Source organism: Ochotona curzoniae, unplaced genomic scaffold, assembly GCF_017591425.1.
Source record: "Ochotona curzoniae isolate NIBS_2020 unplaced genomic scaffold, NIBS_Ocur_1.0 contig_1274, whole genome shotgun sequence".
NCBI lineage: Eukaryota > Metazoa > Chordata > Mammalia > Lagomorpha > Ochotonidae > Ochotona > Ochotona curzoniae.
The window spans coordinates 11359618-11385571 of NW_024465023.1; the positions used below are offsets into that span (position 1 = coordinate 11359618).

Sequence of the window (25954 nt, forward strand, 5' to 3'; positions counted from 1 at the left end):
CTCCTTTGTCAATAGTTGTGGTCTGTAGAAAACCTGGGTGTGTCTACTGTGCAGCATAAATTAAGGAGCAGAGAAAATACCAACAACACAGCTAGAGTCCTCCCTAGCAGTAGAATTTAAAATGCAGATTGAAGATTTGGTGCTTTAATACTTTCTCCTCTTAAATGATACCTCCACATTATTTGGGGAGAAAAATGGCAGGCAGAAGGAATTATCCACTGTACCAAGGAAGATGCATGAGTAACCTTTTTAGCTATGTAGATGAAGAAGGTTTGATAGGGCCTGGCGCAGGTAGCCTAGCAGTTAAAGTCCTTGCCTTGCATGTGCCAGGATTCCATATGGATGTCGGTTCTAATCCTGGCAGCTCCACTTCCCATCCAGTTCCCTGCTTGTGGCCTGGGAAAGCAGTCAAGGACGGCCCAAAGCTTTGGGACCCTGCACCCGTGTGGGATACGCAGAAGAGGTTCCTGGCTCCTGGCTTCGGATCAGCACAGCTCTGGCCGTTGTGGCCACTTGGGGAGTGAATCAGTAGATGGAAGATCTTCGTCTCTGTCTCTCTTCTCTGTATATCTGACTTTCCAATAAGAGCAGTAATTATTATAATAAAATCAATCTTTAAAAAAAGAAGTTTTGATATTTTTTGAGTCATTTTTACTCCTGTGCAAAACTCAGTCTGACTTCTAAAAAGATAAGATTCTTCTGTGTGTTTAGAAATTTTAAGGAGAAGGTGATCACATAGATTTTGTTTTTAACATAGCGCAGTGTGACCCTTCAGTGAAGGTAGCTTGACCATATCCCTGTCTCAGCTTGTCTACTGGCTCATAGCATTTGGCTTCCTCTTTATTTGCTACAAAAGGATTCCTAAGGATTTTGTGGTTCTAATACATCATTCACTAATTACTTGATATTGAAAGAAATATTTTATTAAAACCTTGTGACTTGAGCATTGAGTATAGATAGAGGTGGATTTGGACCTTGAAGCTAACCTTTGGGGTAGTTCCAATCCAAGGTCCTGGCCTAATTTAGTCTTAATTTGGCATTATTTGTCTCAAAGAGCTTCTCCAAAATTATGTAAGCTTTGGGCTTATAGCTATCTGAATTCATATCTGGATTACTAGCACATAAGAGATTAACTTTGAAGTAACTGAAGGCTTTTCTCAGTAATGCTTCCAACTGCGATGGTGAATAGAAAATCACCATGAGGGAGCATTAAGCCTGATTTTTGAGATTAATCATCTCTACATTTTTTTTTTAAATCTAGTCAGTCATGCGTAGGCATTCAGTATATATATTTTTACAAATCGCTTGGAATTAGAACAGTCAGGCTATTTTGAAAGAAATGTCTCAAGATCTAGTGGAGCACAAGTTTAAGAAGCTATTTGGAAAATGCTTTGTGCAAAAATTTCTAATTTTTCATTTATTCAACAAATATTCCTAACACCTGAAACATGCAGTATTACGGGAAACTTGTCTTTCAAGTGTGACTCCAACGGTCTGTGATTATATAGGAGTTACTCAGAAAAAAAAATGCAATTTAAAGTTGGATCTTGAGTCAGGGTTTCAAAAAGATGTTTGTGGTGTTATGAAAGACAGGCATGATGAAATGGAATAGTTCTCAGCTTTTATACACTAGATGGCACTGTGGGTGCAGAGGAAAGCTCTAAATTAGTTCTTTTGTTACTTAAATCTGTTACGAACACTCTGTTATAAAACCTGTAATTTGGGGAGGAGGTATAGAATACATTCTTAATTACTTTGGGATTCAATATGAGTCCTCTGTTGGTTAGACTGCTTAGATTAGTGTGCTGAGTTGTATGCATATGTTCCCTGGTGTAGGAAACTGTTCATGCCCCAATTTTCTAATAATCAAATAGCTCTCCTGCCATCTCTATGGTATTCCATCTGAAAAAAAAAGTACAAAATAGTGATGTATTTGATGTCATAGTGAGCAGTGATGGAGCCCACTCGATTCTACCTAATTCCAAAATTTAAACTTTCTTTTGTATTACCAAGATTTTTCTTTAATCAATACAAGATAGCAGTAAGAGAGGCTCTGAAGTTACTTCTGAACCAGCAAACTGCTCCTTTTCATTGAGCCATTGTGAAATGCTTTTTAAAAACATTTTAAAAATTTACTTGAGAAGTAGGTGTGCGTGTGCGCGTGCGCACACACACACACACACACACACACACACACACACACACACACACTTCTTATCTACAGGTTCACTCCCCAAATCCCTGCAGTAGCTAAGTCTAAGACCAGGAGTCAGGAACTCATTTGAAGTCAACCATTTGGATAGCAGGATCCTGATTACTTGAGCCATCATTTCTGCTTTCCAGAATCTCCATGAACAAAAAGCTGGAGTTTGGAGCCAGAGCCAGGTATCAAACTCAGATATTTTGATGTAGAACATGTGGACCCTAACCAAAATTCTAATTGCTAGGTTAAATATTCACTCTCACTGGAAACACTTGATAATATTTTGTTTGTTAAAATGTCTTCCATAAGCAGTGGTAGTGAGGAAGGAATAATACTCTCAGGAATTATACTTGGGAAAAATTCACACTTGGGGAAAAAAATTTGAAAGTCCTTTCAGACCAAAGGTAAAAGTGTCCTCAGACCCTTGGACTTTTGATGATCAGAAAAAGAGCAAACAAACCCCTCTATTTTAAGAAGTTATCTGGAACGACAAATTGGTGCATATTTTTTCTTACAGAGATACACTGTACAATTTGTACTTTTCCTTTTGTTATAACATTGACAATGGAAAAGGAAATGTTTGCTTATATGAGACTTCTTTCATTCTCAAATGCAAGTGCCCAAGAGATACCCAAGCTTGGGGAAGAAGCAGAAAGTGAATTCTTTGGGATTAATTTGGTTTTAGGAAAGATGTATCTTCTTTGTCATTTGTGGTGGGGTAAACAGATTTGGTCATTGTATTATTTGCTCCTGAAAGCATAGCTGCTTCTCAGAGATTGTACAGCCTCACAAATAAGTACACAAATGCTCCTCGGGCATTGTAAATATATCCCCAGCTCTCTTCCATGTCTTCTTCCTCACTGATAACAAGTGAATAAATAAAATCATTAGTACTGACTGCTTGCCACTCACTCCCCTTGAGCAACTTGGCAGTTGGCAATTTTCAAAGTTTTTTTTCTTGTTTATTTTCTCGTTTTTGTTTTGTTTTACTCTGCTCTGTCATATTTGTATATAGTTGCAGTCCTGTCTTGAGTGGTAGTAGCAAGAACGGACTCTAACAGTGGTTCATAAAAAGAAAGAAGTTTTGTTTTTGTGTTTGTGTTTGAACTGGATGGTTAAGATTCATGGTCCAGAAATAAGTGGGAGGTAAAGAAGGGGGTTAAAAATACATAAAGAAGACAAGATGGCATATGGAGAAGGTGAAAGGTAGAATAAACGGGAGTCAGTCTTGTTTGGAAAAGAATTGTATTAGTGAGTGTTGACTGAAGATACGTGAGGGCCAAGTTACAGGTTAAAATAGGAATGGGTGGCATAAAGTTCTAACCTTGAATTTTCAGACCTTTGGAAAAATCAGAGAACAAAAAATATTCAGAAATGGGAATATTATGACAAAAGGTAAATGTTTACTTATTTGACATAGATTCTTTTTTCTTTTGAACCAATGGTGATTGTTAAGTGAGTTTTGTGGTTTTTGTAAACATGGTTGAAACCTATTCTCACAGGATTTCACCATGTTTTGTTTGAAAGAGTTTAAAATAGTCTACAAAGGTCTCCATGTTCATCTTGAAATCATAACAAGCCTTTCAAAGCAGCCCTAATCAGGTCAAAAAAAATATTGATGTTTTGTTTGCCTTTGTTTTGTTATAGAAGAGTTTGCTTCGGTTTCATGCAAGCCTCCCCCTGCTCCAAAAATAGAGAGGAAATATCCACCTTACACCGGCTTTGGTTCTGAAGAGGATTCTCTCCGTTCTTGCATAGGCCTCATACCAACACCTCCTCGGAAAAACTTCTTGAAGTCAATGGAAGGAGACAGGTGCTTGAGGGAACCAGTATTCAGTCTGATCTTTCACAAATGTGATGGGGTTTATAACATAGTCCTTGTGATGAAACAGATGTCACACAGCTCATCTGATCCCTAGTCCTGGAACATGTTACAGTTTTTATTGAAGTTGATTAACATGCTAGTCTTAACAGGTCCTTATTGAGAGCTTATTTTCATGTATTATCTAAAGGACCCATACCATCGTCAGTCCATGCTGTCTCTCTTTATTTGTCCATCTCCTTAAGATGGTCCTTGGAGCTGATAATGAGGAAAGGGTCAGCAGTCTTTCCCTTAAAGGGTCAGATTGTAAATACTGCTGGCTTTGTGGGCCATATGGACCCTGTCATAACCACTCAGATCTGCTGCTGTGGCGTGAAACCAGCCACAGACTGAATGTAAACACATATGTAACTGTGTTCTAATAAAACCTGTCTTAGGGATACTGATCTTTGAATTTCATATAATTTTTGCCATATCCAAAGATGTTATTTGCTTTTTTCCCCAGCTACTTGAAAATGTAAAAACCATTCTTACTTACAAGCACAGGTAGCTAGCTGGATTTGGCCTCCTGAACTGTGGCTTACCACCTCTGCTATAGAGCTTTCAGAGATTTGTAAGTTTTTCAGAATGTTATTTGGCAGTTAATGTTTTCATTTGAGTGGTTCAGTTGAGTTCATTATCTATAAATTGCCCTCGTGGGTGAGTATGATTTCAGAGGATGGACTTTCAAAAGTGTGCTAATGAATACTCGAAGAAAATGAATCTTCCCCATGCATAGAGAATATGGGTACTGTCCATCAATATTTTTTAATTTGCAAGGAGAACTTATTCTGCATAAAGAAATTGGAGAAAAAAAGTGGCAGAGAAATGTTAGAGATGCTTGAATAGGGTGTGGACTAAAAATTGCAGTCCTATGTGAGGGAAATAACAGGTAAGGAGATCTTCCAGAGAAACATGATAAAGGGAATGTGTACTAAAACTAAGGGAAGGAGAAGGGAAAGACAGCATTATGCATTTGACCCAGTTGAATGATGTCAGAAACTGTTGTCAAACATTTGAAAGAAAGAGAAAAATAGTTGTATGATATCTGGAAAAAATAGTGAAAATCTCTTACTAAGAATTGTACAGGATGTCTTAGAGTCTGCCTTGGCATGGTATGAGACCTCTCTCCTTTGAGAAGTAATCTGAAGACTCTTGGAATTTTTGTAAGTTTTGGGATTGATGCATTCTAAATGCAGACCCCATACTTGTTATAAATACTAATTCTTATGCTTCACCTCCCAGACCCAGTGAGACAGAAGCTCTGTGAATGGGACCCAGCATTCTGTTTTCTAGCAACTTCTCCCAACCCCTCTATCTCCCACCCTGCTGGGGAATTTTGAGGCATATCACGTTTTGAGAACCACTGATTTTAATTGTGTCAGAATGACATCAACTTCTGCTTCATCCTGTCTTTTTGATAACTGTTCACAGTGAGGTTCCAAGGGTAGGACTTTTGATAGACACTCTTTTATACTTATATGCTGTTTTTCAGGGCAGCCTCCGGAAGGAGGCTGAATACCGGAAGAATACCCCTATTGTGAAAGGGAAGGGAAGTTCTCTTATAAGTAAACAAGATGAAATATTATCCAGGGTGTTGTTTCTGAAACCCAGGGGAGAGCAGCTCTTTGTGGGCACTTGACTTACTCCGTCTAAATTATGTAAACCTACCCCTAGAAAACTGCCTGCAGATAATACTCTATATTCTTGCTGTGCTGGTTGGGGTTGAAGGATGGTGGTAGAGGCACAAATCATTTCTTTCTGTCCAACTGGTGGTTCTATGTCAGGAATATGCTTCCCTCAAACTCCTACTACACGGTGTCCTTGTTTCCATGGTAACCGGTGCATTCAGCAGGAGATATATACTTGAGTTTGACTAACCCAAGGTTTTAAAACTGTGAGAATCTAAGGAAGATAATCTCAAAAAGCACTCAAAGAATAGTTTGCTAATACAAGTAAGAAAATGGTGAGTTGAGACACAAAGTTGTCCACAACAGGTGATTGTGTATATTGCTATCCAAAAAATTCACAGGGTACTAAAGTTGTGATGAAGTTAATGCTGATTGACCATGAGGTTTTCTGACAGGTGTAAAGATCTGTGTTGTCTGGGAAAGCATTACTGTGATGATCTGGCAGGCAGATTGTCTAGTCTGACTTTCAAGAACCTTATTTAATCAGACTGAATTAGTTATTTCATTCTCCGTGTGGTTGTAATACTCTGCTGCCCATTCCTCTAACAATAGTATTACTGTTAGTAATAAGCTTATTAGATGGTTACTGTATGTTAACTACTTGATAACACTTGATGTCATCTAATTCTCAAAGCAATCTTGGAAAGTAAATTATGTTACATCTAGTCTTCACATCAAGAAACTAGGGAACATTTCTCAGAGAGGCTATGCAAATTACGCAGGCCCACACAACTGACTTTTATGAAATTAGGGTTTGAATCCAGTGAAATCTGACTGCTGGTAGCCATCCTTCTTGCCACAAATTTGGTACTTTATTACACTTCACAGTTGTTCTTCAGTTATGTAATTCGCAGGCTCCCTGAGACCAAAAGCTCTGTGAGGAATTTATTGCTTCCCTTGATGTTTGAGCAATACTGGCCACTATACTTGGGACCCAATAAATATTTTGTGTAATAAGAGAAAGAATGGATAAATAAATGAGGACAGTAAATAGAATACGCATTCACTAATCCAGTTGTTACTGATGGATAGAGGAGATGGATGATTGCCTGCAAAGAAAGTTATTATCCTGCAGATGTTCTATTCATAGCTGTATAAAATCCATATATTCATAATTTGGTCTTAATATATCATTGGCTTCAGGTAATGTCCATCTGCTGTCTCTTTCAGTCATTTATTCCATATTAAAATATCTTCCCATCAGTAAAAGTAGGCATTCATGTGTTGTCCAACTGCAAGACTCTATCTCTAGATGTTTTTGAGGTTTCTTAGTAGATGCATAGCCTGGAGTAAACCATTTGTTTCTTAGTCAACAATATTTGCTGTCCACCTGCTGTGTGCCTGGGATACAACCATGAATAAGACAGACCAAAGTCTTTCCTAATATAACTCAAGTTCTAGTTGCATGGGGGAGACAATAAATGATAAAGGTAATATGCAAGTATATTTTATAGTATATAGAAAATGTTAAGCACCATGGGGAAAATAAAAAAGGTATTTTAAGATGCTGTAAGAAGAAGGGAATATGGGGCTATGAACCATTCATAGTTGTGATTTAAATAGTGTGGTTCGGGTGTATCCTACTGAGGACAGGAAATACGTTATTGGTAGAAGGCATAGTCCATGTAGTGGCCCTGAGCAAGAACCATAGTTGGCATTGTGCTAGAACCATCCAAGAGGGCAACACTAAATAGAGCAAGTGAGTATAAGGCAGAGTACACAGAGGTGGGGTGAGAGGTGTGTATTGGTCCATTTTCTGTGATCGTAACAAAATATCTGAGGCTGCACTAATGCATAAAGAAAAGTGGTTTCTCTAGTCCACAGTTTTGAAGCTGCAAGTCCAAAATTGGGTGGGCTCATTATTTTGGCCTCTTGTGAGAATTTTCCTTGACTTCCTTACATCACAGTGGAGGACATCATGGAGGCATCGTGTGTGTAAGGGAAAGCCAAGGGAGTGGGGAGAGGTCATGCTCACCTTTGCAACACTCCCTTAAAAACTGGCTGGAGAATTATGTTAATTCTGGAATGTATCTGCAGTGATCTAATAGCCTCCTATTAGATCTACCATCTTTAAGGTCCTACTGCCTCTTCACACTGAGACCTAAATTTCTAATGCATAAGCCTTTTGGGTACACACCACATCCAAACTGTAGCAGGTGGTAATGAGGGCAAACACAGAGAACCTGATAGATTATCATGAGAATTCTTACGGCTTTGATAAGTTGATCTACTGGGGGATTTAGGCAGAGAAATGACTTGACGTCATTTATATGTTAAAAGAATCACTCCATGGGGACTATCATATCCAGCAGCATGTTAGTTAACATCATAGCATTGTAAATTTCTGTTTTTCCTCCTGTTGTTAATTTTATATTGTGGCTTTTCATTTAAGGGGATATATAGTGACTGTGTAATGGAGATTATCCCATCCAGATGTGAGGATATAATGCAGCATGCATCTCTACTTCCGCATCAAAGACACACTCCCAATAAAACTGCTAACTAAATCTTGGCAATAGGATGCTGGACTCTGCCATTGTCCATGCCCACAATGATGGACATATGACTGTGTATGAAGAGCTATACTATAGTAATAATATAGGGGAACTCTGTGAGGGGGGAGGGAATTGGGAAGGGGATAAGGGATCCCAGGGCCTGTGGAACTGTATCATAAAATGATAATAATAAAAAGTATAACAAATAAACAAACAAACAAAAAGAGTAACTCCAGTGCAGTGTTGGAAATAAGCTGTAGAAGGGTAATGGTGAAAGTAAAGCTCAGGTAAGAGGCTACTCTGATACTTCAAGAGAAATAATATTAAAGCTCAGATCTGGGCAATTGTAGTGGCAATGGCAAAACTAAAAGTGGATTCTGGGAATATTTTGAGTGTAAAGCTAATAGAATTCATGACAGATTGGATATGAGGTGTGAGAGAAGCAAAAATTAAGGTTGTCTCAAATTTTGGCCTGAACAGTTTCAGGAACAGCATAGCTGTCTATTGAAATGCAGATAAGGTAGTAATTTTGGGGATAAAAGCAGAAGATCCATTTTAGAAAAAGTTAAATTTAAGATGCTAAGATATCAAATGGAAATTCTGACTCATCAGTTGGGCATACATGTTAGTATGGGCAGCAGGAAAGAGATCTGTGCAGGAGATAGAAATTTTGAAATCATCAGCATAAAGATGGCATTTCAAGCCATGTGAGGCCCAACTGTGTCATGCCTTCAGACTGGATAAAATTATTAAGGGAGTGAATATAGATTATTAAGTTCATGACCAAGCAATAAACTGTGGGATACCCTAAATCAACAAGGTTGGAAGAAATTAGAGGAAGAAGCAAAAGAGACTAATAGGGCATGGATAAGGAAGGAAGAGCAAAACCAAGATAATGCAGCCTCCTGAACACCAAGTGGAGTAGAAGTTATCAAGACAGGAGTGATCATTCTGCAAGTTTTTGATTGGTGAATGATGCGTGAACCAAATCTTAAGCATTGGAATTGGTTTTTTGTAGATCACTGTTGACCTCCACAAGAGCAGTTTAGGTAGAGGAACCCTCTAAATAGAAGAACTGAAAGTAGTGATTATAGATAACTCAAATCTGTGTGCTGAAAAAAAAATTACATGGTTCCTGGATCTAGAATTTTATAATTTGTTTTGGGTAAATAGAAAGTCATAGTTGTGCGCATGCACATGCGTGTGCGCACACACACACACAAAGAGAGATACAGATCTTTCATCTAGTCTTTGACTCCCCAGTTGGCTATGGTGATCAAAGTTCATCTGGAGCTGAGAGCCAGGAGCAGCTTCATGGTCTCCCATGTGGATGCAGGGTCCCAAAGCCTTGGACAGTCCTCCACTGTTTTTCCAGGTCATAATCAGGGAGCTAGATTGGAAGTAGAAGACCTTGGACATGAACCAGCACCCATGTGGAATGCCAATGCTGCAGGACAGGATTAGCCTGCTACCACATTGACTCCCACGTTTTTTAAATAGCCACAAGGATAAGTCTATTTAATGCTAAATTAAGTGCAGCATCATGGATGGACCATGGAATATCAGTGGGAGCTCAGCTAGCAGGATTGAGTGTTGAGAAACAAAGAGTGCTAGAAAAGTTTGGTGAGCAACTTAGCCAAGAGGGAAATAGATGAAGAAAGTATTCTTGAAGGTTACCCTGGGGATAACCAAATCAGAATTTCCTGGGTTGCTTATTAATAATTCAGGTTTCTGGAAATGCAAGCTAACTACTGAATGTAGAGGTCTAGGAGTAGAATTCTGGATTCTATACACAACAAGCTGCCCAAGTGATTTTATACACAATAAATTTTGTGAGCTGCTTGTCTAAAAATTTTTTAAAGGCTTATTTATTTTGAAATTCAGATTCACAGAGAAAGAGAGGGATCTTCCATCAGCTGTTTACTCCCCAGATTTCTACTTTGGCCAGCACCAGGAAAGGCTGAAGCCATGAACTAGGATCTTAATCCAATACTCCTGTGTGGGTGGCAGGGACCCAAGTACTTGATCCATCTTCTGATGCTTTCCCAGATTCAGTAGCAGGGAGCTAGATTGGAAGTAGAGTAGCTGGGATTCTAGTTGAAGCTCATACAGGATGTTGGAGTTACAAAAACAGTGGCTTAATTCTCTGTGCCACATTGTTGGTCCCTGGGGTAATGGTTTTGATCGTCAAAGACATATCCAAAGGTTTACTGTTAGTTGTCCATTGTTCACTAGCTGATGTCTGCAGACATGCTCCTGCTGACAAATCGTGAGTTAATTTCTCAGGAGCCAAGCAGTCAACTTTGAAAGCATCTCATTCTAAAATTTGCTCCATCTCAACCTACTAGGCTACTCGTACATAGAATTCTAAGTGAAAATTCAAGTCTACATGGTCTTATAACAACTTTCTATAAACATTTGTTGTATGTTTACAGCATACAAATTTTTGTATTTGATATCAGATAATAGAAAAATAGACTCACAATGACTACTTACAGAATATCAGTGATAACTGCTATAAAAAAAATCGAGAGAGAGAGAGAAAGTTGTAATACTTATTGTAGCATCCAAAAGGGAAAAGTGAATTTTTGCTCACAAGGGGACCCTGGGAATTTCAAGTAAGGCATTGGATGGGCTGGAGACAGAAGATAATGAAGCAGAAAGGTGGCCCCAAGTGTAGACAGTGCATGTCCTCTGGATTGTTTAGGCCACACAGGTAGGTACTTGTGCTTGTCTCTGACATAATTACTGTACTTGTTGACTAGCCATGTGACTAGAGACCAACCAACTAATGTTGCTGGCCTGAGCAGTGTGTTAATGACATTTGTTTTGGGTGAATTTCCCCAATGTGTTATCCAGAACATGTAAAGAAGAAGAGGTATTTTAATATATTGAGAAAAAAAAACCCGCCTGCATTTAGATTTAGAACCATGAAAAGATGGTAAAACTCTTTACTTTGGAGAGTTTATGTCACTATATTAAATAGTAACATACCTTTTCCAGGTTTTTAAAAATTACATATGATGTGAAAATCTGCTTGTCTAATTATGTAACCCTCATTTCCCTTCCATTTAGCTATGGCAACATAAGCAATACACTCCGGTTTTTTGCAAAGCTAGAGACAGACAGAGTTCCTGAAGATGATAGGATATTTGTTCTTGCATATTATCTCGGTGATGACACCATTTCAGTGTTTGAACCTTTAGAGAGGAATTCAGGTAAGAGTTACAACTCTCAGAGTATTGGATTGTCTCTTCCTGTTTAAAATGGGAATATGATCTGATTTTACAATATTGATGATGTCTAGTAATGACTTTCTTCTTGTTTTAAACCAGTGGAGATCTTTTTACAAAGGTTTCCTAAATGGGAAATGATAAAAGAAAAAGGAGCAGTTACGATCAAATTAGGGATGAGAGACCGAGGAAATCTCTGTGTTGTTGTTTATTTACTTATTTTCATCAACTTGCAAGGTGGTATCAGAGGGGGTTGGAACTGATTGATATTTCATCCACTGGTTCACTGCCCAAATGCCCCTAACAGCCCAGGGCTGGGCCAAGCTCAGTGCAGAAGCTTATAGTATCCAGCTCTTCCAAGAGGGTAATGAGAACGTGAGCACTAAGACCCTCATCTGCTGTCTCCCAGGATGCAGTAGCAGGAAGCTGGATTGAAAACAGAGGTACTGATACTCAGACCAGCACTCAATACCAGTTTGAATACTCAAACCAGCACTGAAATTAATAGGGGATGCAAGTGTCCCAAGTGGCAGTTTACCTGTTGCTCCCTCATTTTTGCCACTATTCCCCTCTGTTCTGTGGCCTCTGAGACATCTCTGTGGGTATCAAGATCATGGCTTGGCAACTACCACTCACTCTCATACCCAGGAAGTGCAGAGGAAGCCTCTACTCTTGATAGTCTTGCTTACAAAATTTTCATTTGACTCTAAGAATCTCAGTTATACAAATTTAATCTTCAGGGGTCTGCACAGTGATGCAGCAGGCTAATCCTCTTCCCGTGGCACCATCATCCCATATGGGCATGACTTCTAGTCCCACCTGCTCCACTTACAAACCAGCTCCCTGCTTAATGGCCTGAGAAAGCAACAGCAGATGGCTCAAGGCCTTTGGCCCCTGCACCCAAGTGGGAGACCCAGAAGTAGTTCCTGGCTCCTAACTTTGGACTGGTTTGGCTCTGGCCTTTGGGGCCATTTTGGGGATGAAATAATGGATGGAAGATTTCTATCTTTCCCTCTGTGTGTCATTGATTTTCAAAATAATAATAATAATAATAATAAATCTTTCAAAATTTTATTCTTTAGGATCCATCTTTCTCTGTCCCTTCTCTCTGTTAAGGTTGAAATACCCTCTGCTGTGTACTGATACCATGACCACTACTGAGGAAAGCAGTTGACCTACCAGATTATGGAACTGTCAGTTTCCATTCTTTGCCTCAACATATTTAGAACTTTTATTTGTTTTGAAGAAAAAAGTATCTGTGAAGAATTATCTGTGATGTTCTGGTTACCTGGCTCTTTGAAAAAAATAATGAAGGTTCTAATTTGTACTTTTTGCCAATTTCCATGGTGTGAACACACCAATGATGGCCAATAATCAGAAGCCAACAGTTTAAGAACTGGCTTGCAGAATCTCTGAAAATGTAACAGTCAGCTCCTGTGAGCTGGTATGAGCCACTCAGCATGCCAGTCGGTAATGAATAATTGTACAACTAAAGTTCCACAGTGATTGGAATAATAGATGAAATCTTAAAATATGAAATTAAACAGGAATGAATATAAACCATGCCTGTAATGGCCAAAAAATCAACTCTGTATGTCTGGAATGAGGAACACATGGCTAACCAAATTGAAACATGCATAAAACAAAAGATATGACAGTAGTCAACTACAAGCTTATAAGTGATAGTAGCAGCCATGACTGACCATTATCCTCATAAAAATGTGATAATATTTTTTGTTAGTACAAGTCTTTCAAAGAAGCAAATCCCAGAGAGAATCAAATGTGCAACAGATTCATTAGGATAAATGCTGGAGAGACAATGTGGAAGGAGTGGAGGAGGCCAGGAAAGCCATCAGACTGCCATGTGGGTCCAGCCATTTTGACAAGGCTGATGGGGAGTCCTTAAGCCAAAACTGTTAGTTGGAGGAGCCATTGTCTTATAGGAATGGGCCTTAGTATCTCTGCCTTGCTCAGTCATTTGGTGACTGCAGCCTGTGGGAAACATGGCCTTTCCACATGCCCAAGTGTGGATCTCACAGCACAGCAGCTGGAGCCTTCTTTCAATTATATTCCTCACAGCAAGCAATTTGAGTATATTTTCATGTCACCCACACATTTTGTTTAGGAGACAGAGAAAGACACAGAGACAGACAGATGGAAAGTTTCCATCCACTGGTTCACTCCCTAAATGCCTACAATAGGTGGGGCTGTGGCAGGACAAAGTTAGAAGCTCCAAACTCAATTTGAGTGGCCTACATGGGTGGCAAGGGAGCCAACTACTTAAGCCATAACTACTTAAGCCATAACGTGCTGCCCTTCTGGGTGAATGTTAGCAGGAAATTTGATCCAGAGCAGACCCAGGAGTTGAACCAGGCATGTGGGTATCTGAAACAGCACCTTAACTACCTGACTAAACACATGCACGACTCCCCAGTTTATTCCCATTTCACTGATGAGAATTCATAAAACATTCAGAAATCAGATAACTCCTTAAGATTTTGCAGCATGTAAGTGACAGAGCAATGGTAGCAATGCAGCTGTATTTGGTTTCAAAGCCTAAGTCTGCACCACCTATGGTTTCTGCATGTGATGGTAAGAGTATGCTGAACCTGACTGCAGAAGCCCATTGTGGTATCCTTCTGTGTTGACAGGTTTGTAGATTTCAGTCCTAATCAGAACGTTCTGGTATACCACATCTGCCTTTGCTCATTGTTTTCCAAGAGGTCAAAAACCACAAAAACAAAAAAAAAAACAAAAAAAGAAAACCAAAAAACAAACAAAAAAAACCAATGTCTGCAGGAGAACAACTCAAATACTGAGAATTCTGGGAGTAAGAAAAACAAGGCATTAATTAATTAAGTGAAGACATTTTATCAAGGGACCTCCTATAGTTACCTCCAAAAATTTAAGTAATTCCCTTTGTTAAAGAGGAGCATCTTGCATTGAATTTGTATGTCACAATAGACACAAATGAGGATTTTTCTAACTGGCCCTGTTCAATGCATGCTCACAAAATGAGTGTCTTTCTGATATCCCACATGCCCAGTGTGCCCTTGTATAGCAGGGCGTGTGTAGCAGGTTTTCGCTAAGTGGATTGCAAGGGGAATAGAGAGAAAAGAAAAGAAAAGGAAGGAATACCATATAATTGTTTGCTTAAACACACTTTCCTGAAAAATTTTATAGTTTCACCTACTGTTCTCATTCTTCCCTTAAGTGTGCTAACTTCACAGGTAAGTTGCATAACCTGTATATGAGGATAAAATAACTTCAAAGGCAAGTCACATGCTGTTTGTTTATTTAAAGCATAAACTTACCCACGAACTTTTCTCATTTTCTGTAGGGTTTACTGGTGGGATGTTCTTGAAAAGAAGTCGTGTTAAGAAGCCTGGACAGGAAGTCTTTAAAAGTGAACCATCGGTTTACATCAAGTCTGAGGAGCTGTATGTTGGCGTCACAGTGAATGTGAATGGCTACCTATTTAAGTTGCTCAATGCTGATGAGTTCACCTTAAAGTACATGGAGAAGAATTCAGATAGGGTAAATTTACTTTGCATAATCTTGACTTGCCTGCCAACCTTCTGCAATGTGTGTTTTTCTTTGGGGCCTTTTTTTTGTTCATCTTGCCACTGGTTTTACATTGTGCATTCACACGTGGGCATGAATAATGGATTCGTGCAGCTTGGCCACAGGTCTCATCACAGAGGCCAGGTCCTTGTCTATTCTGTTTATATGCTGGACTCTCCACTGCTCAGCATCACGGATTCCAGACACAGGCAGGAGGCAGGCTCAGAGCTGAATCAAGTTTCCTGGGTTTTCTGCTGACACTAACAATGTGTTCAGAAAGAAGTTTAACCACTACAAGAAGGGAAGAAAATCTGGTGTCACACACTGTGCCATCCCAGTTAATTGGCAAAGGCCAACAGAGAAGGCTGAGACCTGAACAAACAGAAACCCCAAGGGAATCTGATAGTTGCTGGGGCTGCAGCTTCCTCTGAATGCCCATCTGAAGGCCTAAGTAAGAGCTTAAGGAGAGACTAGCAACAGTGAGCTCAGATATTTTTAAAATCTAAAACAGGATGGCAGATGGGCACTATTACTAAAAGTGCTATTATAGCAATGCTGATCAGGAAAAAGAACATACTGATAAAAATCTTGATGTTAAATGTAGACTCATTCAGTGTGCAGATATGTATATTTGGCAGTCACTGTCTAATATTGAAAAATCTATCTGGAAAGCACTTATTTTAGAAGTCTACCTGGAAGTGATGTTGCTTAGGTACATTTATATACATACAACACCAATTTAGTCTCACTTATCTATAAAATACTCAGGTTACTAAGCTTCTAAGATCAATCTCTTGGTATATAGCACATCTTCTCTATCCATTTGGATTCTTTCAGAGGCAGATGCTAAGACAGAACTGGATGTACAAGAGATGTATTGCGCAAAATGCTTCTAAAGAATTGAGGAGGCCCATGGAGCTCAGGGTTGAGGAGTCTTCAGAATGGGATGCAAATCTGATCCCTGTGGAAGGAGGAGGGGAAGAGAGGAGAACTGGGAAGAGCTTCGGTTGACAGCCCAGTTCTGAGAGTCCCTGACTCTGGGGTTCAGATTGTTAGGGAACCCCAGAGCACAGCTTGCCCATCAAAGAGGTCCCAGGTCAAGCAGGAGTGGTCCAGCTCTAGTGTTTCTCTCTCTGTCTCTGTCTTTCTCTCTCTCTCTCTCTCACACACACACACGGCCTTTGTGTTCAGTCATTGACTAGGAATAGCCTGGAGTGAATACGGCCTTGGCAGGGCACTGTGCATGAACTCTGTGTGCATCCGGAAGGTCTGGCAGTGGAGGCTGTTAGCTAACAATGCTCTGCTCTGCAGGGTCTCTCTTGACAAGGGGGCCTGAACAGTGCCTCCGTCGCTGCCAGCCCCTCTCCAGTCATAGTGTTAGGCATTCATGTTATCATAAAACCATGAAGCAACGACTTGTTGGAAAACACTGAATCTAGACAAGAAGCTTAGTAATCTGAATGTTAGATTCTGGAAATCAACGGGCCTGGTTTGGAAACCTGGGTTCACAGTATCTTCTTGGATATTCAGTTCCTCATGTTGAAATGGGAGTTACAGCAGTGCCTGTTTCCTGGAGCTACTGTGAATACCAGCTATGCTTATGTGTCCAATAGCAAGCTTGGTCAGTGGGACATGATTACCAATTTGGGTTCTGTTTTCTGAGGGTGGACCTTTACCTTAATACAAGATATACCAATGGGCCTCAGGGTGGCTGTGCTTACACTGTTTTGGCTATGACAGTGCTAAAGCAGTACTCATTCAGTAGCTAGTGAGGCTTTGAATATCGAATTTGGATTGGTTCCTGGGCTAGTGCTGTGTGATCAAATCTTCCTTGTTAGGCTGGGCAGACAACGAACACAGCTCTCAGTCGCCTCATGGTTACCAAACCAGGATGTTTGCTAGATTGGCTGTATTAAGTGCATTTTCAACTTAAAGTGGGGTTTAGAGTACATAATCCCATCAGAAGTTGAGGAGCATCTGTATATAATACATACATGTTTTAACATATAAAGGGCTTTTCTCCTTTGAGACTGATAAAAGCAGAGTAGGACATTATCTGGTATCAGCATCCCAAGTGAAAAATGTGTTTTGTTAAAGAGACTACTCTTAACAATACCATTCTATGCAGAGAAAGATTAATATACCCTTTAATATCAGCTTGAAGAGACTTTTCAAAAGAGCTAATAGAACCTATCATAGAAATAGATGAAAAGAAATAGAAAAAAGCCAGAGGGAATGGGGGCTGTGGTTGGTGCCAAACCACCCGAATCATTTGCGGGTAAAAGAGAGGGAGCTTTATAGCAAATTACCATCAACATTTTAGTCAAAAATTTCATCTTCTCATTTTTGATCTCTTAGCTATAATTATTTACAATCTTATGCTTTCCCAGGTTGAATAAGGAGTATTCTTACTAAATCTAAAAAGTAAGCACAGGGTGGGAGACAGGAACAGTGGACTGTACAGGGATTACAGCGCCTGTGTGGATCTTTGAAAGGTATCCTTGTTCTGATCATTGCATCACCTAATGGCCAGTAATTCCAAAGAGTGCCATTGTGAAGCTCTAGAGAAAACAGAGGTTCATGGATGCAATTTGGAATCCTCATTATTTCTATTATGGTCCCTCAACATACCAAGCCAATGGCCAAGGGTTACAAGCAGGAGGCTGATGCGGAAGCCCAAGGATAGGTCTCTGATATCTATCACCTGCTGTCCCTTAAGCCTGCTCAGACCTATGTCAGTGTCATTCATTGCCCTGAAGCTTTGACTGAGATGATCCAAAGCTAGCCATGGCTTCTCACTGCAGTGAAACGGATTTGGGTCCTTCAAATCTCAGACATATTTAAATTTGTCTTTTCTTTCTCTCTTCTAGTTTCCTTATAGCAACCTTGAATTGGCTCTTAAAAAGATGAAAGAACTAGAACCGAGGTCCAAAGAGATCAAGCAGGTATTTGCAGCTGCTGACTCTGATCACACAAAGGTGGTGGAGTTTAATACATTTAGGTAAGCAGTAGTCTGCTAGCAATATTGTCTTGCTCTTGCAACTGTCCAAAGAGCACATGGCATAGTTTCTTTCCTAGTGCTTTTTAATTAATTGCTTACATGTTTTCTATTAGTAATTGGCATTTCTTTGTATTCATATTACTTGGTGGTCAAGTGTGGGCTGTTAATATTCTAGTAAGTTTGATGCATTTCCATACATGAACATTTATATGTGGGAACAGAAGGACAAAAGCACAGAAAGTCAGTTGGTCACACTGTCTTGTGGATCTTGGTATTGGAGGATCAGGGATTGCCAGCAGTGGCGCATTTAAGAGAGAAAGACAGCAGTGGTTACAGTTAAATGCATCCTTCTAAAAGCTGGGGAGTATAGCAGAGACATATCCCTAGGAATGCTATCAAATTTGAAAAATAACAAATTTTACTGATTTTCAGTGAAAAGGGTGTGTACATGTGTACAGGTGGACTTCAAAAATGTTCATGGAAAATGGAATTAAAAGATGTTTCATCTGGTACAGAAAGTTTGAAATGTATGGATAATCTTTTCATAATATACCTTTCTCATGAACATACTTGTAGACACATGGCTATATTATCAAAGAGATGAAAATATGGGAATCCAGGAGATAATCTATAGTCTGTCACAGTAGTTAGAAATGTTGGAAGAAATTGTGAATAATAAAGATCTTCTCTAAGGTAAAACCAAATGCTTGGACTATCCAGTGGCTGAGCTAGGCAAATTTCCAAAAAGTGGAAACACAGGGAAATTCAAATTCAGAGTCTTGTACCATTGTGAGACCTCTTGGCCCCAAAAATGAGTGAATGGAGCGTTCAGGAGAAAGTAAATTAAATCATGTATGGAGGACAAAGGGGACTTTCTCTGTAGGCTGAGAATTCTGGCTGCTGAAAACAATAGTGGCTGAAAACTATAGAGCAAGCTGAGCTTGATGCAGACAAGATGTGGGCTGAGAAATGAGGAAGGGAGCCCAGGCAGGGGTAGCAGGGAGGTCTTTTTGGCTTTGGTTCTGCAGTTTTGTTGCATCACTACCTGGTGGCCTGGGCCCAACATGAGGTCTGGAGTGTCCGGAGAGCTCCTTTTGTGTTTGAACAAAACCCTCTTGTGTCTCATAAAAGGTTCTTTTAAAAATGTAGGCAGAGGACAAATTTTCCTTATTTATAATTCTCAACCTTCTGGGATCAATAACAATTTACAGTCTTCGTTATTGTGCACAGTCATATACACATGTTCATGATGTTTTGGGAAAGAAATGGTGACAGAGTAAAGAGCAAAGATAACTAACTCACACTGTGGACCAACAGAAAGTAGTGGAAGAGAAAGCAAGAAATTTCAATCAGAGACAAGGGAGTGGCTTTGTTTTGTTATTTTGTGTCCTCTTATAAAAAAAATAGCATCCATTCTCCCAACTCTCTGGCAAAGTCTGTTGGCAACACTTCAGTGAGTTTATGGGGCTTTTTTTTGGGGAGGAAGGCATTTAGGCCAGGCCGGAGATCCAAGGAGATAATGTTAGGGTGGAATAAAGGGTTTCCCCTCGCTCCCACCCTAGATGGTTGGAGGAGTGGCCTTAGCTGTGTGCTGGGTGCCGAAAGAGTAAACTTCCTATCCCAGAAATGCCTTCAGATGATAATAGAATCAGGTTACATCCATCCTGAGAAACCCTTCCAGTGCTTTTCATGGTGCTTAAAAACAAGATCCAAACATTTGGCTATAACCAGCAGGGCCTTGAGCGATACAGCTCAGTATGCATTTCTGCTAGAATAGTGTCAACCCTATCCTTCTCCAACACATCAAGCTCTTTCCCAACACCAAGCCTACGTGCACAAAGTCCTCTGTGCCTGGAGTGCCCTCACTGCTATTTCTTTTCAGGGTAAGCTCTAGGACTCATTACAGATGTCCTCTCTTCCGAAGGGTTCCCTTTCTCTGACTACTCTTGTCTCAAGTGGATCACTCACTTATTCTTAGTCCCTTGTTGATATTTTTCACAACACATGGCACATTTCATCTTATTTCTACCTCACTAGAGGAATACTCTTATAGAGACTGCCATTTATTCAGCACTTACTATGGGACAAGAGGTATGTGCAATGGTTTATATCTACTATCCACTGATAGTCCCTGTAGAGTTGCTACTTTGCTTTCTTGCCTTCAGGTTCTTAGCTCCTGCCAAGAACAATAGATGTTTGTTGAATAATTTAATGAATGGTCCTGTTTCTCAAATAGCATTCCATTTAAAGTATATAGCAAACAAGTAAATAATTGATTACTCTGCAGCAGGAAAGAGTCATCTCTCTGAGTCTTGAGAGAGTCAGGAAAAGCTAAGCCTTACCTTTACTAGCCAAGTAATGTGGACCCCTCTGCCTACCTGCACCTCACTCTTTTGTCCTTATGTTGGTTTCTAAGGTTCTTTAGAGGCTCTGACATCTGAAATGCTTACACTGTATATTTATAATATGCTTGAAAAATGTTCCATTTTCAAATCTGGATTGAGTTGGTATTGGAAAACAGGTGAGATTGCAGCATGGGCCTGTGGGTGTCATCTGTGTGGCCTTGACACTGTCTGGTTTAGATAACTGGGCCTCTTCACATATACCTGAGGCTTTCAAATCTAGACCTTCTGCATCAGACATTGGTCCAAGCCCCTGGCATTCTCCTTGGTCCTTTCAGAGTACCCTCCTCTCAGGAAAACCTTGAGGGATGGAGCTAATTAGCTGTTTCTACAGTTGGTAACAGGGTTAATAATGGATTACTAAACTGGCCTCCCTGAGCTGTTTGCCTCAAAACAGACCTGGTGGGATGCAGGACAGATGGTCATCTGGAAACAGAAAGTTGGAAATGTTTTTCTTTCTTCATTTGTGTAAGAAACATTTGTCTTTGGCCTTCTGGAGGTCACCAGTTCTGCCTCTAGGCTTCCCCTGTTTCCTGGGCCACATTTTCTGGGTTCTGTCAGATTCACTCTTGAGAGCTGCTGGTTTCTTGTCTAAGGGAGTGTGGAAGGCCATTCTTCAAGAAAGGGCAGATTTCAGTAGGGACTGGCTTGGCAGGGTTAAGTCGTTCCCCGGCTTGGGAACACAGGCAAGGTTGGGGCTTCTCTAGGGTAGGCCTTGGATTCTGAATCGTTGGTAGCAGTGGCAGCAACAGCATTGGTATCATCAGCTGCAGCAGCAGGGAAGCCCAAAATCTGAGAAGATATGGTCAACCTGACTCCAGCTATCTCCCAGAATCTTGTTCTGTGCGTCGGAAATGACATCTGGCCTTAGGTAACTTGCATATGCTTTGATAATTTGTGACTCATCTTTTCTCCTTACCTGAGTGAAACTCTTAGAAGGCCCATGCCTGGCTCATCTTTGCATCTTTCCCAGATCTCTCTAGAACTCAATGGATCAGCCTTCAGTGAACACAGTGAATCACTACTGCATAGTTCTTTCATAGACCTCCCATCCCGTCACCAGCTGAGAGAACAGTAACTCTCTTGCAAACATGCGTGTGATATATTCCTTGTAAGATTTAGAACCTTGAAAAACTCTTCTCACTTGTAAAACTCTAATTCCCCCGGAGGGAGATAGTATAATATGAATATATCAAATCATTTGTTTTGGAGTTGGCGGACCCAAATCCAAATCTCAAGTCTCTCATTTACCAACTTTGGTGGCCTTGAGTAAGTTGCTAAATTTTTTTCCCTCTGTTTAACAGTGATCATGTAATATTTACTATACAAGATGTTATGAGGAATACATTTCTACTGTATTTAAAGGGCTGCTGTTAGTACCCTGACTGGAGCACGGTGGATACTCAAAAAATGAAACCTTTTTTCTGATAATTGCACCCTGAAGTCATTGACCGTAGCAGTTGCAATCTGTATCTTGTTTGTGATATTTCAATAAGGTATTTGTCTATCTGTGATGCAGCCATTCAAAATATTCTTTAATAAATGAGATTGGAAGAGAAACTCTTTAAGAACCTGGAGATCATGAAAATGGAAAATAATAAATATTTTCCTTGGTGGATCTAAGTTAAGAAACTACGTCATCTACCCAGTTACTGTCCTCTTACTCGACAAAGCAGATTGTGAGCTTCATGCTTACAACATGTAATGATATAATCCTGATTTATTTAGGACACTTATCTTTCACTTCATATTGTTTTACTCTTTGAACAGTGCTATTGATGTTTTTATTATAGCCATCTAACATCTTTTACGGAAGCCACCAGTCTCTGACTCTGAGTACAAGCAAATAGAAAGACAAACAAGCATATAAATGCCAAAAGTACTCAAATACAGACCCTTCTAATGAATTAGTTAGATATTTTGACAGCGTTCATTGCATATCTGTGATATGGAAACCTCACCATGTGGTTTTGAAAATAGCACTTGAGCCACCCTAAAAGCATTACATATAAATAATGTGATGTTGTAGAAAGAAAACTGGTCTGGGAATAAAAAGGTAGATATCTTTGATTCAATCCTTTCACTGCTTAGTGGTGTTGTTTGTATTGCTGGGTAAGCTTAGCCTTAAAAAGTAAAACCCTTTCTGGCTAATTAAGCAGAAAAGGAGTTCATTATAAGGGTCTTGAGTGGTTCACAATATCTTCGGAAGGGCTGGAGAAACAAGCTTGAGGCTGAGCTTTAGGATCAGTGCCCAGAAGTAGGCTGTAGCACTTGACTGATGAAAAAATAAGCTCTGTTACCTCTGCCACCCCCCACAATCCATTGCTACACATGGCATTGCTGCCAAGAACTCAGTTTTATGCCAACCATTACTACCACAACTTTGAGCAATTTTATGCCCTTCACCTAAAAGCTGAACCCTTTTGAAAACCTTATGTGGCCCACAACAATCTGGTTTCTCTTGCCCATTTCCTTCTGTGTCCTAGTCGTATGTGTACTGTCCTGATTGGTGTAGCCTGAGTCATCTGCAAGGAAGGCTGGGAAAATGAGTTCTGAATTCTGCATTGTCATTGTAGAGAACATAATGTAGGAATTTCCCCAAATACAAAAGGATGATTTAAAAGGTATCCTTTTGATGAAGTTTCAAATGGATGGATAACTTCTGGAGAGCTTTTTTTGCGGCATGGTAACTTAATTAATTTTGTGTAGTGTGATAATGTATTATATAGTTGAAAATTGCTATGACAGATGTTAAATGATCTGACTCTAAAAATGATAAGCATGCAATGGTGAATATGCTAATTAGTTTGATTTAATCATACATATATCAAAAGATCATATTGTGTATGATAAAATACGTGTAATTTTTTGTCAGTTTTACTTCAGTAAAACTGGGAGAAAAGAAACTAAGTATAAGAAACCTTTTTCATTTGTCTTGAATATTGCAGGGCTAGCAAACCCAAACCAACATGAGCCAGCAAAACCACATGTATGTTGACATTAGGAACTAAATTCTTCATTTGTAACCAACGCAAGCAAAACATCTACCTGGTTTTAGTACTTTGAAAAGCATTGTTTTGACCCACCAAGCAAAGTCCTCCTCTATACTTGGTTATATTTACAATCTCTGACAAACCTTTCTGAGTTTTAATTGCCTTAAAGGAAATATTGGATTGGATGCAAGCTCACAGATTGAAAGCTGGCAATTGAAGTGTTTTTGAGTTTTGTTTAATGTTTTGCAAATTAGGAGTTTAAAAACAAAAATCTGTTTATTTGGTACCTCTTGGAAAGTAGAAACCAAGTATTATTTCCCGATGGCAACTCTGGATTGGGGTGAGTGGGAGCTATTTTCTTTAGATCCTCCATGTTCTCTATATTCCCAATCTCCACTGTTCTTTACTGTCTTATACCATTTATCTCACCTGGCTGCTCTAATAAGTTGTTCAGTAGGTAAACCTTGTGTTAGATCATTAAGATTTCTTTCCAGTCATAAAATTCTTTTAATTTGTTACTTAGTATAGAAGTAAGCATTTAGGAATCATGCTAATAAATCACACCATATAGAACTGAAGACTGATTTTTAAATTAGAACCCAATTATGATTGTGTACCTAGAAAATCCAAAAGAATCCATTTTTAAATGGTTAGAACCAATAGGAGTATTCAGGAAAGTAGCTAAATAAAAGAAAATACATACAAAGCAATAATTTTACTTTATATCAGTGACTGCCAACTAGGAAATATTCTGTAAAGGGTGATATTATTTACTGTAGCAAGAAATTTATTAAATACTTAGGAATAAATTGGAAAGGAAATGTGTAAGACTAAAATGAACATAATTTTAAAGCTATGATATCTCAGAATGGGAAGACAATATGGTAAATTTCTCATCTGTCCAGACTTATCTTTACACTTAAAATAATTCTACTTGTAGTTACAAATCAGGTTTTTATTGTTGTCAGATTTGGCTTTGTTTTCCAAGGCTAGAGATGATAAATTGGCCCATTGTGGTTTTTTTTTTAGCATTATCTCATTTTTTTCTATTTTGAACCAAATCCATTGTTATAATCTCAATGATAGCTAATGAAGATGCTCGTAAGCCTGGTATTAAATTAGTGGGGAAATACATATTTTAAGGTGAAAATGAATATCTAAGGGTGCATTTTGACAGACCTCCTTTGAGATCTTCCTAAGGTTGTTTTCATTTGTTTGTTTTATTTTTTGATTATTAAGGTTTTTCAAAATGAATAAGAGATTGAAAATATCCATGAAAATGTAGAAAATGACAATAGTAAAGTCTAGATATTAGAAATTTAATTAATTTGCAAATGCTTGAAAACATTTTCTAGTAGAGGAGTTAAACCAAAATATGAGTGAAATGGAATAGAGCATCTATAAAAGATTCATTTGTGAAGAGTTTAGTGTATGGTATAGATGTTTCAACCAGTGATGAGATAATGGTTATTAATAAGTGAATTTATTAGATATGTTTTTATACATATTGCGGTGGACATAGCTTCCAAACCCTAAAAGGAAGATTGCATTGAGTGCAACACAATTTTATAGTTCTCCATAGCAATATATATCATCAACCAAAGTCAGGGAAGAACTGAGAGAGAATATTTACAACCAGTGTAAGAACTAGAAGATTAGTGTTAAGTTTTGAAAGGAACTTCTAAAACTAACTAGCAAACATGAGTTAATGGCAAGAACACAGAAGAAATACAAGTAGTATTATTTATTTTTTTTTAAGATTTGTTGTTGTTGTTGTTGTTAATTGAAGGCAGATTTACAGAGAGAAGATAAAAAGATCTTCTGTCGACTGGTTCACTCCCCAGGTGGCTGCAACAGCCCAAGTGGGGCTGATCCGAAGCCAGGAGCCAGGAACTTCCTTCAGATCTCTCACATGGATGCAGGGTCCCAAAGCTTTGGGTCATCCTCTGCTGCTTTCCCAGACCATAAACAGGGAGGTGGGTAGGAAGTGGAACAACTGGGACAGGAACCGACACCCTTGGATCCTGGCATGTACAAGGTGAAGATTTAGCCACTAGGCTATTTGCCGGGTCCATAAGCATAATAAATCCATGATAGGATGATGAATAAGATGCACGCTGAATGACAGTAAAATATTACTTCCACCCATTATATTGACAATATTTAAAAAGAATAACTAACTCCAGATGAGCCTGTGGAATCAACAGTTTCTCCCATTTTCTGTTGATAGAAGTCTAAATTTGTTTAGTACCTTGGAGGGCAATTGGCAGTATTTGAATGTTTTTCCTTTTACCTGATAATTGCACCTCTATAAATTTTTTATTAGGGAAAATTCTGACAAATGGGCAAACATGTGCATGTGTGTATGTACACATACATGTGCATGCTCAGTACTGCAACAAACTTTGTAAAAGCAGGTATTTGGGAACATAAAATGTCCAAGAATAGGGGGATAATTGGATACAATCTGTTGCATTAATTTAAGGCAGTAGTCTTTAGCCATTAGAAAGT

The 25954-nt window shown here is 39.1% G+C and overlaps 1 protein-coding gene across 1 annotated transcript in view; it reads left to right on the forward strand.

The window, feature by feature from the left end:
- The window catches only part of EFHC2 (EF-hand domain containing 2), a 155525-nt gene that overhangs the window by 70651 nt on the left and 58920 nt on the right, over positions 1-25954 (forward strand). Inside the window, exons 11-14 of the mRNA XM_041002940.1 lie at positions 3851-4016; positions 11326-11468; positions 14824-15020; positions 17918-18048. Of these exons, the coding sequence (XP_040858874.1) occupies positions 3851-4016; positions 11326-11468; positions 14824-15020; positions 17918-18048 (637 nt within the window). The remainder of the gene's footprint in view (positions 1-3850; positions 4017-11325; positions 11469-14823; positions 15021-17917; positions 18049-25954) is intronic.